Consider the following 16791-nt stretch of genomic DNA (forward strand, 5'->3'; position numbering starts at 1 on the left):
TTATATTTCAATTTCACAAAGAAATGTGCAGCATTTTGTCCAAGCAATAATAAAAGGACACATTTAATTTATAATTTGTCTTAAATCTCATTTTGTTAAAAAAAAACTATAATAATCGTGAATCGAATCGAATCGTGAAATCAAAATCTCGAATCGAATCGTGAGTTGAGTGAATCGTTACATCCCTAGGAATGATATATAATTAATATTTATTATTATTATTATTATTAATTCATTAAATTATGGATGGTTATTATTGTTGTGGAATAATATATAATAATTATATATAATCTATATATGTGGAATAATATATAATTGATATTTAATACTACTACTACTACTACTTTATATTATTATTATTATTATTGTTGTTGTTGTTGTTGTTTATTGAATAAGACATTATTATTATTATTATTATTATTATTATTATTATTATTCAATAATGGATGGTGATTATTGTTGTTGTGGAATAATGTAATAATTTATTTACTACTACTACTACTACTACTTATTATTATTATTATGCTGTTACGATTATTATTAATCTTGTTGTTGTTGTTTTTATTAATATTTATTGGTTATTTACTTGACGGATGCAAACCAGATTATGATTTTTCAGAACAAATAAGTCTGCCATCAATGTGAAGAACACTCAAATTATGTAAAAGTGTACCATAAATATGCCGTCATATAAATGGTCCAGCAGAATCTGAACAGTTTGACAGTATCATGTCTATCTAGTGTTGTTTTTGGTGGCCTGTTTTAATTTTAGTTTTAGTCTAGTCTTTGTGTGAAGCTGTCATTTTAGTTTTTATTAGTTTTAGTCACGTTCATACTCTTTTTAGTCTAGTCAAGTTTTAGTCAACTTAAATAAAATAAATAAAAACAATAAATAAAATACAATAAATAAAATGGCATCACATGACAGTGCCAGAAAAAAATTAATACATTCAAGTTTAACAAAGAGAAACAAGGTGCTTGAATGCTCGAGCTACAATAACATACTAAAAAGTGCAAATAAAATGTGTGTGTCTGTTACTTGTATTGCTTGTAAACTGAAGTCAGATTTTGCATCATAAAAACTATTAAAAGATATAACACTACAAATGGTTTGGACCTTAGAGAGATATAATGGGATGGGAAGCACTGGCTGCATACAGTGGAATTCGTTGACAGAAAAGAACAAACAATACTGAACTATGTCAACTACTGAACCAAATAACCAGCAGTCTCAACGGCAACTACATAAACACGGCCATCTGTGTCAGACTTAAGTTTGTTTGTTGTCGTCTTCTAAATAATGCCGCGAGTGGGGCTTGAGGAAGTGACGTCGCCTGTGTCTGCGCAGTGCGACCTGATGCAGCCCCTGAAGTGAGACACAGGAAACAGAAATACTGCAAAATAATAATAATAACGCGACTAAACGAGACGAAATAACGTTATAACATTTAGTTTAGTCTCGTTTTGGTCAACGAAAATGAAAAAACATTTTAGCATAGTTTTTATTTTGTAAACCACATTTAGTCTCGTTTTTATTCGTCAACAATATTGCATTATACATTTAATTATAGTCATCGTCACATGACCAGCATTTACGTTGCGTCTCGTCTCGTTTTCGTCACGTGATAAAGGTTCGTTGACGACGATATTTAGTCATAATTTTCGTTGACGAAAGCAACACTGTCTATCCTTGGTATATACCATCATACCGCCCAGCCCTAGTTACACTTTCAAACTCTTACATGGGGCAGTTACTAAGCTACCACCATTGTATTCTTGATCGGGGCACTTGCTTCTGACCTGGGTTGCTTCTGCGGAGCTGTTCCTGTAATAAGTGTGCAATAAATCACTGATGATACATGCGTATGCTAAATGTTTTTTCTTTTATTTGCTGTGCATGGACTTCAGTTATTTTTGTGCCTCAGTTATTTTTGTGCCTCACAGAATTTGATGACCCATCAGCGCTTGTGGTTCTTTTGGAAGAGGAGCTGGTAGTGATTGATCTTCAGATGGCTGGCTGGCCCACTGTCCCTGCTCCCTATCTGGCTCCTCTGCACTCCTCTGCCATCACCTGTTCATGTCACATCTCAAATGTGCCGCCCAAACTGTGGGAGAGAGTGATCAGTGCGGGCCAGCAGCAGTGTCCTCTGCAGAACTATGAGGTGGGTGAATTAAAAGACCCCATACAGAAACCCAAAACTAGCGCTTTTTTCCCACATGCCCTCTGTTGGTTTAACAGGAAATTTGGCAGAATGGATTTAAAATCGACCTGCAAATTCTGGAGAATGTGTAAAACGACGTGCTGACATTTTCATAACTGACATATAGTTGGCTTTCATGCTTTTACATATGTATCGTTTTTCTTTCACTTCAGCAGAATACTAAATATTTGCATTTAGTAAAACATCTGTTATGTGTATAACATTAACATCATAAAACAAACACCACCCTTCATTTTTTTTGTCACTGTTATATAAATGAATTGATTTAATACAGCACGCTCATACTGTATTTTTAGATTTAATAGCTTAGTCTTTCTGAAATGGATTTTATTTAACAACCACCAATAAGACACAAACCAGCATCAAAGTTCTTATTTAATGTTATTTCATTAGAGAATTTAAAGTTTGCCAGATGTTTTTTTTGTTTTGTTAAAGTGGCCGCCCCGAGTGTGCTTTTTTTCCCCCTCTGTGTTTTGACAGAATTGGCCAATATGTGGAGGGAAAAACTTAACACTTGATCCAAAGCAGAAAGAACTGCTGTTAACTGGGTGAGATTTTATTTTATTTTATTATTATATTATATTATATTTTTTAATTTTTTTATCTCTTCCTATCACTAATGAGAAATCAAAATTAAGTTATTTGAACAGCTGCTTACATTTTTCTTCAATGCTTTGATAAAACGTCCCACAGGCTTTAATTAAAACATTCCTGTTTATTTGGAGCAGTTGTCAGGATGATTGTATTTGTTTTTTTTAGTCACGAGGATGGTACAGTGCGTTTCTGGGATGCGTCAGGAGTGTCGCTCAAACCGCTGTACAAACTGAGCACAGCCAACATCTTTCAGACAGACTGCGACCACAACGACAGCCTGACGCAGGCCGGGGAGGAGGAATGGCCTCCTTTCAGAAAGGTCAGAGATTTATGGGAGATCTGATGATTTTTTTTTTTTACTTTTAAAACAAACTTAAATCACATCATCTGAACACCGGGACATTATTTTATTTTACTTTACTCACTGTTTTCTTTCACAACAAGGGAAGCTTTAGCAAGTTTCTCGACCTCTCTCTTCTCTTTTTTTGTTTTCCTAATCCACCTTTTCCTCTTCTTCAGCTTCTCTAAAACACCAACTGCAGTCTGGCGCGTGGCCCACTTTAGCATATGGGATTCACACTGGAGTCGATTCCTTTTGCACCTTAATTAAAAGCAGACTGTGTCTGACGACTGAAATGCTTTGCTGACGTCTGCTGAAGATGAAGCACATTGCTGCTCTGGATGGCACTTCTGCGTTGCTTTTGTTTTACTGTTTTTTTTTTTGTGTTTTTTTTCTCTTCTTCCCCCTCATAATATGCACATTCCTCTTTTCTTTGTTCTAGTCTTTGTCCGCAGCTGTTTGGCTGGGATTAGACATTGTTGAGGGTCAATGCGTCTAGAGGGGAAGAAAATGCAGTCTTATATTGTTACCGATTGCATTATATTGTCCATAGCATGTGGAGCTATATGGCTGAAGCTTTTTCTTTAAGGCTGTATAGATGGTATTTGACTTTTCTTTGGCATGTGGAAGATATTTTGTTTGTTATGGTTAGAATGGACTTGATTGGCTCAGGTGTGTTTTTGTACTAAACGTCCCTCATAAAAGGGATATTGTAGCTCTGTTTGTGCAGCCTTAAGAATCAACGAAGAAGAATAACAGTCCGTGTTTGCTTTTCATTTATTTCCAGGTGGGCTGTTTTGACCCATACAGTGATGATCCCAGACTAGCAATCCAGAAGATCAGCGTCTGTAAATACAGCGGAAAACTGGTGGTGGCTGGAACTGCTGGACAAGTAGGATCCCTAGTTTTTAATGATTAATGCAAATATATTTTTAGTTCAGTAGCTTTGTCAGAGATTAGCTTACTATAGGGGGATGAGACGGTCTGTATTACTTACTATTGCGGCTGTATTACTTAATAACCAATAACATTACAGCCTTGATGTCATTGAATTTCAGTCAGATTTGTGCGACACTCAATCACCGTTTGCGCATCCCATAGGAATGAATGAGAAATGCCGTAAGCTGAATGTCGCAAAAAGTCAGTGACTTCTCTTATAAAATGGCATTTTTTTTCGTGGTAAACTCTAAAAATAGTTAAATCCAAAAGTATTGTTTGGTGTAAAACATGTTGTAGATTAGCAGATAGGCTGTCGATTCATTAAATGATAAGCCGTTTCCTCAAAAAAGCTGTTTATTCAGCGTAGTGAAGCATCTCCTCCATTGACATCCATTCAAAAAAGAAAAAAAACGGCCTCTGGTCTCCTTTCCCACGTACTGCCAGACCAGAAGCGTTAGCATTAGCCGTTACGCTTTTTCGGCTAATGGTTGCAGGCTTGCCTTCTAGTGGCTTTGGCTTTGTTTCAAAAAGCTTAGTTAAGCGGCTTTGCTGTGTGCTGTCTAAAAAGGCTACATCCTAACCATAATGAAACCTAATAACCTCTTAAAGTGATAGTTCACCTAAAAATGAAAATTCTCTCGTTAGTTACTTAAACCCGTAAGACCTTCGTTCATCTTCAGAACACAAATTGAGATATTTTATAAAACGGATAGTTCCGGTCCCTGATTCTGATTGGTTGAGCCGTGTTCGAAGCTGTTGTAAATTACACTACAAACATACACCTTTGTTTACGTTTGTCTGTTGCTTGGCAACCACAACTGTTTCTGAGGAGCTACATTGTTTGGTGGAAGAATACTGTTTTTATTAATATCATTACACTTTTTGTTTTATTTTGTGAAACCATACTACGTATATGGAATAACCGTTTTATAAAAGCAATAAGCCCCAAGAAGCCGTGGTTTTACAGTGAATTTATAACAGCTAAGGGGGTTCGCGTCGCGTCGTGCCTAACAACGCTCCTTAGCTGTTATAAATTCACTGTAATCCACTGCTTCTCGGGGCTTATTGCTTTATTAGAGGAAATCCGAGAGCTTTCTGACCCTCCAAAGACAGCAACACAACTACCACGGTCAAGGCACAGAAAGGTAGTAAAGACCTCATTGAAATAGTCCATGTGACATCAGTGGTTAAACCATCATTTTATGAAGCTGCAAGAATACTTTTTGTGTGCAAAGAAAACAGAAATAACGACTTTATAACAACTTTATTATTAAACGAATGCTCTCTAGGCTTTCAAATGGCTATTGACTTCACAAAAATAAGTGATAATGTTGCAACCTATACTCTGCTCCCAGGTTATAGTTCTGGTTCTTAGCGATGAGAAGTCCGATCACATGATTGATGTGGCCACAGTGGACCTGCTCCAGGACCGAGAGGGTTTCACGTGGAAGGGTCATGACCGGCTGCCTCCTAGGAGCGGCTCAGTAGTGTTTGCTCCTGGATTCCAGCCGGTTGTCCTGGTGCAGTGCATGCCCCCCGCGGCCGTTACCGCGGTAACCCTGCACGCAGAGTGGAACCTCATTGCCTTTGGCACCAGTCATGGCTTTGGCCTCTTTGACTATCATCGGCGAAGTCCAGTGCTGGCGAGGTAACTCGTGGGGCTGTCCAAAGCTGCTGTGTTACTTTGCCAAATGCTTGTTAATCAGTGCTTCAAGTTGAAAGAGATTTATCTCATTTGCTATGAAGATATTCAAGTTGTCTGAATTGGGGTTGGCTCGATTTGTTTACTAACTACATTTACTAAATTAATAATCGAAATCTGTCATGTGCAAACCAATCTTCAAATCAAGCAGGGTCTTTAAATGAACAACTATCTAATAATGACAGAATTAATAAACACATGATTGTCTTGATGAGCATGTCTCATCCGAAGCTGCGTTTCCAACTAAATTTTACAAATATTTCATGACACAAATATTAAAAATAAACAAGAAAATGTGAAATGTGAATGTGAATCCAGTTAATTGTTATTATAAAATATTCTTGCATACTCAGCATCTGCTGCTAGAATGTGCTTATAATAACCAACCCAATTATAAAATTATTATTGTTGTTATTAACAACAACAATAATAATATAATGATGATTATAATACATTTCTTAAAATAAAACAATATTTTTGTATGTATTATTATTAATACTTTTGTTAAAGTAGTTTAAATGTATTAAAATTATTATTAACAACAACAATATAATTTTATACATTTAAATTACTCTAATAAAAGTATTATTAATAATATTAATAATAATACAAGTTATTGTTTTAAAGAAATGTATTAAAATTATTTTTAAAATGTATTATTTATTATTATTATTATTAATAATACTTTTATTAATGTAATTTAATTATATTATTAACAATAACAACAATAATATAATTATAATACATTTCTTTAAAAAATAAATAAATATTTATGTATTATCTATTATTATTAATACTTTTGTTAAAGAAAATTAATTAATAAAATTCATTATTATTATTATTATTATTATTATTTACAACAACAATAGTAATAATTTCATACATTTAAATTACTTTAATAAAAGTTAATAAGTAATACAGAAATGTTGTTTTAAAGAAATGTATTAAATACAAAATATATTTTCATAATTATATTACTATTATTAATACTTTTATTAAAGTCATTTACTGCTAATTTATTATTATATTAAGTGTTATTAAATGAATTTAATTAATAAGTGATGATTAATAATATAGTAATCAATTTTATTAGAAATATTTTTTAATAGTAATAACTGTATAAAATAACTATATAACTCATTTTATGAATGTTTATATTTATAGTAACAGTAATGTATTATCCATTGCATTGCATTCCCTAATTAATGAATACAATTTTTGTAGGTATGCAATAAACCTTAATCTGAATAAGGGTTTCCTTCAGCAGTTACAGTGCAAAATAACCTCATAGGATATAATTAAAAATCTGACGTTTGTGTGACTGTACTTTGCTATAAGGAAGGTTTTGTGTTTTTCCATAGGTGCACTCTACACCCCAATGACTCTCTGGCTATGGAGGGCCCGCTGTCTCGAGTGAAGTCTCTGAAGAAATCCCTGCGCCAGTCCTTCAGAAGAATCCGGAAGAGCAGAGTCTCGGGGAAGAAACGTGCTGTGGTTAATAGTCCCACCAGTAAAGTGAGTGTCTGGAAGTCTCACATACATGCATTACCATCTTACAGGTTTTTGTGATTCAAGGGGATGAGGCCATTGTTTGTGAGTCTGTTGACCTGTTGGTTATTAGTTTCCTTTAAGAAGCTCATCTTGTCTTCCTCAGGTGCAGGAGCACGATGCTGAGGTGGCGCCAGTGCAGAGACGGATTGAGCCCCGCTCTGCAGACGACTCGCTGTCTGGAGTGGTGCGCTGCCTCTGCTTCGCTGACACTTTCCTCAGAGATGGTGAGAATTGTGGGGGACAAGGGTTCAAATATGGCGCAGTGTGACTAGTTTTCATGTAACTGAATTTGACATTACGATTCTATACTATATCAAATCCATCCTATAAATTAAATCCAATTGGGATGTTTAAAAAAATGTGCAAATATACTGCACAAATTTCAATTGTGATTATTTGTGAATTATTCAAGTTGAATTAATAATTTGACTTTATCAGTTGTACAAGCCTGTTTTCAATTAAATATATTGAAATACTGATATCAGATCAGCATAAGCAATTTTGCTGTTGATCTAATTCCAAATCTAAGTTTTGTCTGTCCTGTGTGAAATGTGTGGGCTTTATATTATTCAACCTGATCAAGGCTGCTGCACACTCGCCCACGTTTGCTTGTTGAAATGATTTACGCTGTCATTATATTACCTTACCTTGTCTGGGTCACAAGCACAAGGCAGCCCAGTTTCCCTCATCTTCCAGTATGTGACCTCGTGACTCAAACAGACTGTTGCACAATAGTGGTCAGATCATGTTTGGGGAGAGCTGAATTTTCCATGAGGGAGTTCTGAACAAAGTAGTATTGTTTTATTAGTGCAATATATTTAAATGATTTACAATCATGGGGGAATAACTTTGCATTTGTACTGTGCAGTTATGAGTGTGAGTGGTTTGCTATTGGAACATAATAATAGGGTCAGGTTAGGTCACTATTGTCTGAAACAGCTGTGCTGACTGAATAGGGAAAACTAAAAAATGTGCTCACAAAATACTTAGGCCACCAAATCAGGTCATGGAGAGTGCTACTAATAAGCTGATTCAGATGTTAGATATCAGATCCAGAGCTAGGGTGGACACGTGGCGCAGGATTGGGAAACGCTTGCTAGAAGGTCAAGATTCATATTCTTGTCAAAGCTTTATTTCAAAACGATGCTTGCTTACTCCGTAGTTTGGGGTCGGTACAATTTATTTATTTATTTATTTTACATTTTTGAAAGAAGTCTCTTATGCTCACCAAGCATTTATTTGATCATAAATACAGTAAAAACCGTAATAATGTGACTATTGCAATTATAATTTAAAATAAAAATGTTGTGTTTCAATACATTTAAAATGTTATTTATTCCTTTGATGGCAACACTGATTTTTTTAGTAGCCGTTACGCCACATGATCCTTCAGAAATCATTTTAAAATGCTGATTTGGTGTTAAATAGTTGTGGTGCTTAATATTTTCATAAAAACTGCAATGTTTTTTCAAAAGACCAGCATTAAGTAAAAATTGTGTTTTTTCTAACATTATAAATGTCGTTTCTCTGAATGCCTTTTTGATCAGTTTAATGTGTTCTATGAATAAAAGTGTTAATTTCTTAAAAAAAAAAAAAAATACTGACCTCAAAATTTTGAATGGTAATGCCCTTAATATACTAATAATGACATGCCCATTCATGCTTAGTCTGTTCAGCTTGCTCTTGCCTTTTTTGACACTACATTTGAGTACTTAAGCTCGATTCATTCATTTTCATTTTTGTCATCATCAATAGTAGAGACTGAAAGATGAATTGTAAGACATAGTCCAGTGATTGTTATTAAATGTGAACTTTTTTGCACTTGCCAGATGTTAAACTAAATGTAAAGGTTTCACAATCTGTCAACACTTGAACATTGAGATGTACCCCTCTATATAATTAGAGTATTTCAATGTCAGTTTTGCTTTTTAAAAAAGATGGTAACAAATCAGGATTTGTAAAAGTAAGACCAAATCTATGGAACTGGCATCATGTCATGCATGTGTTTTGTAAATGAGACTCCAGGATCTTAACATTTATTGTTATGGCTGCAGGCCACCTGGTTGACAGCATTATTTTTCCTCTGTTACTCAGGAACGCATCACGGACCTACAATGTGGGCCGGCACGAACTCTGGCTCCGTGTATGCATACGCTCTGGACGTACCCTCGCAGGAGAAGTTCTCTGAGCAGAGCGTGGAGGCGCTGCTGGGGAAGGAGATCCAGCTCATGCACAGAGCTCCAGTGGTGTCCATCGCTGTGCTGGATGGCCGAGGGAACCCTCTGCCGGAGCCGTATGAAGTCTCCAGAGATCTGGCCAAGGCCCCAGACATGCAGGGCAGCCACTCGGTTCTTATTGTTTCTGAGGAACAGTTTAAGGTTGGGGTATTTACAACTAAATAAACTGGATCATGAAAAAAAAATGGATTGGAAGTGAACAACCTTTCTTTTGCGTTGTGTAGGTTTTCACACTGCCTAAAGTAAGCGCGAAGACCAAGTTCAAGTTGACCGCCCATGAAGGCTGTCGAGTCCGAAAGGTGGCACTGTCGAACTTCACCAGCGTTAGCTCTGAAGATTACTCTGAGAACGCTCTAGTGTGCCTTACCAATCTGGGTGACATCCACGTGTTCAGTGTGCCAGCACTGAGACCGCAAACACGCTACGACTGCATCCGCAAAGAAGACATCAGTGGCATTGCTTCCTGCGTGTTCACTAAGACTGGACAAGGTTAGTAGTTCATTCTCAAACAGCATGGAAGTAATTTCTAGCTTTGAGCTTTTTCCCCATGAATGAGATTCAGCTATGTTGCCTTCAATATTATTAGGGTTGTACCTGATTTCGCCCTCGGAGTACGAGCGCTTCTCGCTGTCGGCTCGTGTGATCACAGAGCCGCTGTGCCGAGTGGATGTGGAGCGACCTCACGATCTCTCTGTTCACAGGTAAACCAGAGAGATTTCACTAATCAGTTTAACAGTGCTCTGACCAGGTGCTATGTTGAGTTTCCAGAAAATTGCCTGTCAAGTCTGAATGTGAAATTTCTCCAACATCAAAGTTACAGCAAATTAGATATTTGAGTTTTAATATGCAATTATGTTTTGTATCAGGGAGATTTTACTGTTGGTGGAGCTACTCAAGCGATTTCGTAAAAACATCATCCTATGGGTAAAATTTATCGTGTAACCTAGACTTTATTTCTCATTCAGTTGTTTTTTTTTTTCTACTTTGGTTTTTGATGATATATGAAATGTGTGTTGGGATTAAGTTTATTTGCTTTTACACTGATTTGAAAACTTTTGTTGAAGTAAAAGTGATAGTTGGAAGACATCAATGGCATTAATGGCAGCGAAATATTAATAATATACACTGTCAAGATTAACCGTCCATTTAAAAAAATGAAATGGAAAATTGAATAAAGTCATTGAATTGAATTACATGGATGCATGTTTTGGCAATCAGACCTTAATATTCCTTATTAGAGTACTATATACAAAGACATTTCCAGAATACTTGTATTCAGCAAGGACACACTAAATGAATCAAAAGTGACAGAAAATACATTTATAATGTTACAAAGATTTCTTTTTCAAATAAATGCTGCTCTCTTGAATTTTATATTCATCAAAGATAAAGTATAATGGTTTCCCTGAAATATTCAGCAATTTTCAACATTGACAATGATAAGAAATGTTTCTTGAGCAGAAAATCAGCATATTAGAATGATTTCTGAAGCATCATGTGACACTGAAGACTGGAGTAATGATGCTGAAAATTCAGCTTTGACATCACAGGAATAAATCACATTTTAAATTATATTCCAATGGAAAATTATAAAAAAATATATTACACAATATGACTGTTTTTACTGTATTTTTGATCAAATAAATGCAGCCTTGGTCAGCAGAAGAGAAAATAAACTTTTGAATGGTAGTGTACAGATGGGTAATTTTGGTGGATGATCATGTTGAAGAAATGAATCATGTCCCAGACATTTGGGGAGAGTAATAATTTTGCATTTTCAGCACATTTCAATCTTTTTTTCAGCGGTTCCAGCACGCCGCTCCCACCACAGGCTAATGGAACACATAAGACACAAGCAGAGAGCAAGTCTGTTGAAACTGAAGGTAACAATTCTGCATTCAAGTCTTGACAGATGGAAAATAAATGTCATTCTTCTCCCAGCTAGCTGAAATTACCAGCATTTGTGTGCTTTTGTTTTACTGGAAATTAGAATCTTTGACTGAAGTCTAATTTATGTACTTGATGTTTAATGTCTCATACAGCAGTTAATTTTTCTAAAACTATGATCTCACCCCTTTTGTGACAATACAAATCACACTCAGAACATGTAGTTCATTGCTTAGGTTGAAAAAAAAAAGATCAAACAGGATACTATGTGGTCATTCTCTCAGGGCTCTTGGATGAAATGCGGAGCGCCTTGTCCTCGCCCGTCCTGGATTCTCCAAACAGCAGTGCTGACGTCACTCTGGACACCACTGGCGAGCTCACCGTTGAGGACGTCAAAGACTTCTTAACGTGAGCGCTCTTTACTCATCTATTCTGGTCTATTAGAGTTGCGTTTATTTTGGGCTCCCCTCGATGTTTTGCTTCTTTAGGACTGTGGATGAAGCTGAGAATAACTACAGGAACATGACTGAAGAGGATGGGAGGCCTCCTGGGATTCTCATCAACTGAGGCGAGCCGGCAGACAGCTGGAGGTGAGGAACATTTACAGCACGAGCAGGCACTGTGGCCTGTTGAGAGTAGGCCCCGGCGTGCCTGACTGAGGAAATAGACCCTGCTGAGCCTGCCGGGTATTTAATGTGGAGATCCATGCTAGATATTGTTTACGATGTGCATTTTGTTTTGTTGAGGAGGAACAAAAAGTACTGATGAAACCACACTACATTTATCAGTAGTGTGACAGTAGTTCAGTTGTTGCAGTATAGCATGTATAGCAGGGTTTTTTTTGTGTGTGAATAATAAACAACATCTGGTAAACTGTCACAATTTCTCTCTCTCTCTTCGCAATGTCATTCTTCAGTTTTTTTCATAAAAAAAATCTGAAGAATGAAATTAAACTACCAATATAATATGTTAGGGAAACATGCATAACATATGTATTCACACAAAACATATACTATAAATACACAAGGAAGGAAATCTTTAAAGAAAGACATTTTGGGGTTTGTTAGTAGTTTTTTTTTGTTAAAAAGACAGTCTACAATTTTATTTGTCTTGTATGAACTGATATGAATCAGTCATCATTTATAAAACATTTATATTACAAAAATCATTTAGTATTGGGAAGTCTGACTCATTGTAGTCAAGTGAATTAGTACGTTTAGTTGGTTTTTTATGAGCATAGTCTCAAATGAATCAGCTTATGTTTAATTAAATCATTTATGTATTTATTACAGATTCACTTTTATCCCTTAATTTATGTGGTTTAGTACATGATTTGGTTATATTCTGCTATTCAGCAGCATTATTCTGTTTTCATGTCCTTTAGATTAGGGTGTTTTTTAAATGAATAAATCACTAATAAAAAAATTAATGAGTGTATTCAAGTGCATTCAGTTGCTGAGATTTGTATTGTTTTTGAGTCCAATAAAGCCTGCTTTGTTTGTAAAAAAAATAAATGATCCCTGATAGTTTGTTTTAAAAGATACTGAAGGATGTGTATATGTATTATTATTATTTGTTTGTAATTAACTACTGTCTGGTAGTATCTACTTTCTTAAAAGGGTAGCATCACTGTAGTTTAACTAGTTAACCTACATAGCTTGTAATGCTAGTTTCAAATAATTTAAATGGCTTAGTAAACCATGGTTAAGGTAGGCAAAGAGACAAAACCATGGTGCTTCCAGGCATCTTGTGTGTAGAATTGCCAGAGATCTGTTTGTTGAGAGAATTCTTCCCTCACCTCCTGCTTTGTGACTTTCTAGTTTGCTAATGACGGCAGTCAATTTATGCTTTACTTACCGGACAAGGTTTTTCATGCAGAGCTTGACGGAATGTAATCTTGTGATTTCTGCAGTCCATATCCTGCAATCTGATGCTCAGTAGGGCATCTGCCTCTTATCTTCCCTCGTTAGGCCCAAGGCATTATTATCTGAACTGCTAATGTACAGAAAATTAAGAACAGACCACACATTTTCCAGTGTTTTCATTTAGCCTTTGACAATTTGCGTTGTTTGTTTGCAGGAAAAAAAGTACCTCTTCGCCTCCTTGTGGACATGTTTGGTAGTGCAGAATGGTTTGATTATAGTGTGCTTGGATGAGTGCCTGTGATTACATGTAATTGCATCAGTATTTAAGCCTTAATGAAGATGTTGTGTTTTTCAGGAGCAGTTATGGGTGAAGACGCATCAGCTGAACTGTTACTTCTAATTGGATCTTAACAGAGCAGTTTGTGACTCCGGAAGTTGCACCAAACATTGTTCATGAAGTTTTTACAATGGGAATGTTGCACTTTTTCCCCTGTGCCAAAAGACTGAATGATTCATTCTATTATCCTCTTTTTCTTCACCTTTCCTCCAGTTTTCTTCTCCTCCTTTTTTTTTTTCTCTGACAACCGTTGGTTCCTTTGAGGGGCCATAAAATGGTACATTTGAGAGGTGACTTTTAAAGGGATCGGGCAATAAAACAGCCGAGATGTTGCACAATGTCTGTATGCAGGTAGGGGGCTACTTGCACTGAGCCCGTGAAGTTTTTCTTCTTCGTTTGTCTTTTAACATTCCTCTTTTGTCACGTCACCTCTCCTCTCACTGTGTGCCATTCATTAGTTTAGGCTAAATTCCTACATTTAGAATACATAGCTGCTACAGTTCACGAATCTCGAAGGGTATTTTGGGGCGACCAACTGCACAACAGAAAATAACTATTCAAGCTTAATTATGGGAAAAAAATATGAAGTGCCCTGCTCATTTATGAAGGTATATTCTTTCTGTATGAAGTGTTTGCTTTTTTCCCCTCCTGACAGCCTTTTCAACAATATCTATGATACTGTGATGGTTTCTGACCTCAAATCGGGAGTCTATTGAAAAGTTCAAGTTATGGACCCTGTGGGTTTGATAGATATTTTCCTCTCATTTAGTCGTCTTTATTATTATTTTTAAATAATGTCCTTAACCACTTGCCATTGTAAGTAATTCTGGCAGTTAACTGTGAAGTGTGTCATTTAAAGGAACATGGTGTGTAACCTTTGAGTATTCGCCGCAGTCATTCTAACCAGTTTTTGGCACAGTATTAACACGGTATGAAGGAGCTAACGACTTTTTCTATTTACACAGTATTCTTTAGAATAATTTTATATGGCTTATAAGGGTTGGTATTTTGTATTTTATAGATATTTCACTGGCATTCAAGTAACTAGGCATTTCTAACACTGCATTTTGTGGGGCAATTATCAACAGTTGTGTAGTATTACAAGAAATTACTATACTATAGGCATTAGTGTAGCTAATTGAGGGAAAGAGTCATTGAGGGAATAGGACAAGTGTTGCACAGATATATTTGAATAAGACACAATTGGCTCCTTGGGTCAGATAATGCAGATGTTAGTGCGCTTTTAGAAGTAAAGTAGGACTTTTAAAGTGAAAGGCTCTATTTACGTTGTAATTACAAAGAAAACTGCACAAATACTTTGCTTGGTATTGACGCATTGTCACATTTTCTCCGTGCATTTTCTGTTCTTTGTTTTATTGGTTATATGTCAAAGGGACCTCACTAATTGTAGTCGTTTAATTTTTGTTTGTATATTAGCCTTACATAACCTTTACTTTCCGTCCTATCCTATGAACAGGTATTTAATTGTTATTTTTCTTGTGTAGAATTTTAATTTGAGATATAGCAATGCTAATGAAATCTTGAATGTTAATAAAGTATTTACTCCACATTTTATTGCATTTTCAGTGTGGTCTGTGCTCAAATTATTTAAATGCCACATTTCCTGGTATTTACAGCCTGTGAATATACTTCAATATATCTTGTAAGACATGGTTATAAAAAACAAAATAAAACAACAACCATATATACTTAGATGGTTATGACAACCTACATTTTTCCATTAATTTAATGCATCAAAGTAAACCAATTTCAACTTCAAGTTATATGAGATTTAACTAGAACGGATTCTAAAAAAATTTTTGAAATGTCTATGAAATGATTATACTAAGTTCAGTTGCTGACTTGAATTGAATTTGGTGGAATGAAAATGCAAATTGTCTTGATATCATACTTGCTGTAGTATATCAAATTCATTATTATTAATGGTGCAAATTGTCCATGCAGTCTTTCAGTTAATATGGGATTGATAATTAAGATTACTAAAGACTGCATGCATAGTTATACAGATGAACGTAAAGAAGTGAGTCTGGAACACTGCTGTCATGCCCATTTGTTTTATTAACCATTATGAAAAACTGATTATGTGAATTTAAAATATGCTAAACAGCAAAAGCCTTTTAAAATGAAAACACGAGTCTTCTAAGGTCAGACCTGAAAGACTTGATCGTTTTTTTTGTTTTGTTTTTTCAAAGGAGAATTCTTTAAACATGACCACAACATCATCTTGAAAAATAGTACTCTTTTATTGAAGACAACAAAGTGCTGATAATCACATTTAACCTACACAAACAAATATCAAGCAGTAGAAAAATGATTAAGAATGTACAAAAATCAAAATTATTTTTTCTGTTGTGAGAACATTCTATACATTAAGGGCTATTGCATCATATCCTCCTCTTCCTCCTCATCTTCATCAAAGTAGCGCTCCTCTGCATCATGGCTTACAATAGCCAGGTTATCATAATCTGGATTCTCATCCACTTCACTGCAATGAAAATATCAGTTATTGTTACTGCAATTAATATATATTAAAGGGGTCATATGATGCTGCTAAAAATAACAGTATTTTGTGTATTTGGTGTAATGCAATGTGTTTATGTGGTTTAAGGTTCAAAACACATTATTTTCCACATACTGTACATTATTGTTTCTCCTCTATGCCCCACCTTTCTGAAACGTGTCGATTTTTACAAAGCTCATCGGTCTGAAAAGCGAGGTGTGCTCTGATTGGCCAGCTATCCAGTGCGTTGTGATTGGCCGGATACCTCAAGCGTGTGACGAAAATGTTACGCCCCTACCATACTGTGATGCCGGAGCGACGAGACAAAAACATTAAAACCCATTATAAACGAGGCATTTGTTGCATCCAGTAGGGACATAATTACGGATTATAATGACTTATACTGTCTGACATCTGCATTTGTGATCGGAGAAATTACAAACAACAAGTGCTACTCTACACTGCTCAAAACTCACGTTTGAATCATCAGTGGCAAATTCTTTAAATATAAAAACTTACTTACAGTCTTTGAGTCAGAACAGCCGGCATTGTAGTCTACTCTACCAGGATCAGGAAACAGTCCTTCATAAAATGTG

At 35.6% G+C, this 16791-nt stretch overlaps 1 protein-coding gene and 1 pseudogene across 1 annotated transcript in view; one reads left to right on the plus strand and one right to left on the minus strand.

Annotated features, from left to right (window-relative positions):
• The window catches only part of LOC107703430 (lethal(2) giant larvae protein homolog 1-like), a 55956-nt gene extending 41230 nt beyond the window's left edge, over positions 1-14726 (plus strand). Inside the window, exons 10-23 of the mRNA XM_016506055.1 lie at positions 1945-2162; positions 2703-2770; positions 2982-3135; positions 3944-4048; positions 5451-5743; positions 7159-7312; positions 7452-7572; positions 9443-9726; positions 9810-10074; positions 10172-10286; positions 11389-11468; positions 11757-11880; positions 11961-12062; positions 13693-14726. Coding sequence (XP_016361541.1) covers positions 1945-2162; positions 2703-2770; positions 2982-3135; positions 3944-4048; positions 5451-5743; positions 7159-7312; positions 7452-7572; positions 9443-9726; positions 9810-10074; positions 10172-10286; positions 11389-11468; positions 11757-11880; positions 11961-12039 — 2060 coding nt within the window. The 3' untranslated portion in view covers positions 12040-12062; positions 13693-14726. The remainder of the gene's footprint in view (positions 1-1944; positions 2163-2702; positions 2771-2981; positions 3136-3943; positions 4049-5450; positions 5744-7158; positions 7313-7451; positions 7573-9442; positions 9727-9809; positions 10075-10171; positions 10287-11388; positions 11469-11756; positions 11881-11960; positions 12063-13692) is intronic.
• Positions 14727-15919: 1193 nt separating this feature from the next.
• LOC107703350 (coiled-coil domain-containing protein 97-like) overlaps positions 15920-16791 on the minus strand; it is a 6589-nt pseudogene continuing 5717 nt past the window's right edge.

This window comes from Sinocyclocheilus anshuiensis, unplaced genomic scaffold, assembly GCF_001515605.1.
Source record: "Sinocyclocheilus anshuiensis isolate Anshui unplaced genomic scaffold, SAMN03320099.WGS_v1.1 scaffold58, whole genome shotgun sequence".
Taxonomy (NCBI): Eukaryota; Metazoa; Chordata; class Actinopteri; order Cypriniformes; family Cyprinidae; genus Sinocyclocheilus; species Sinocyclocheilus anshuiensis.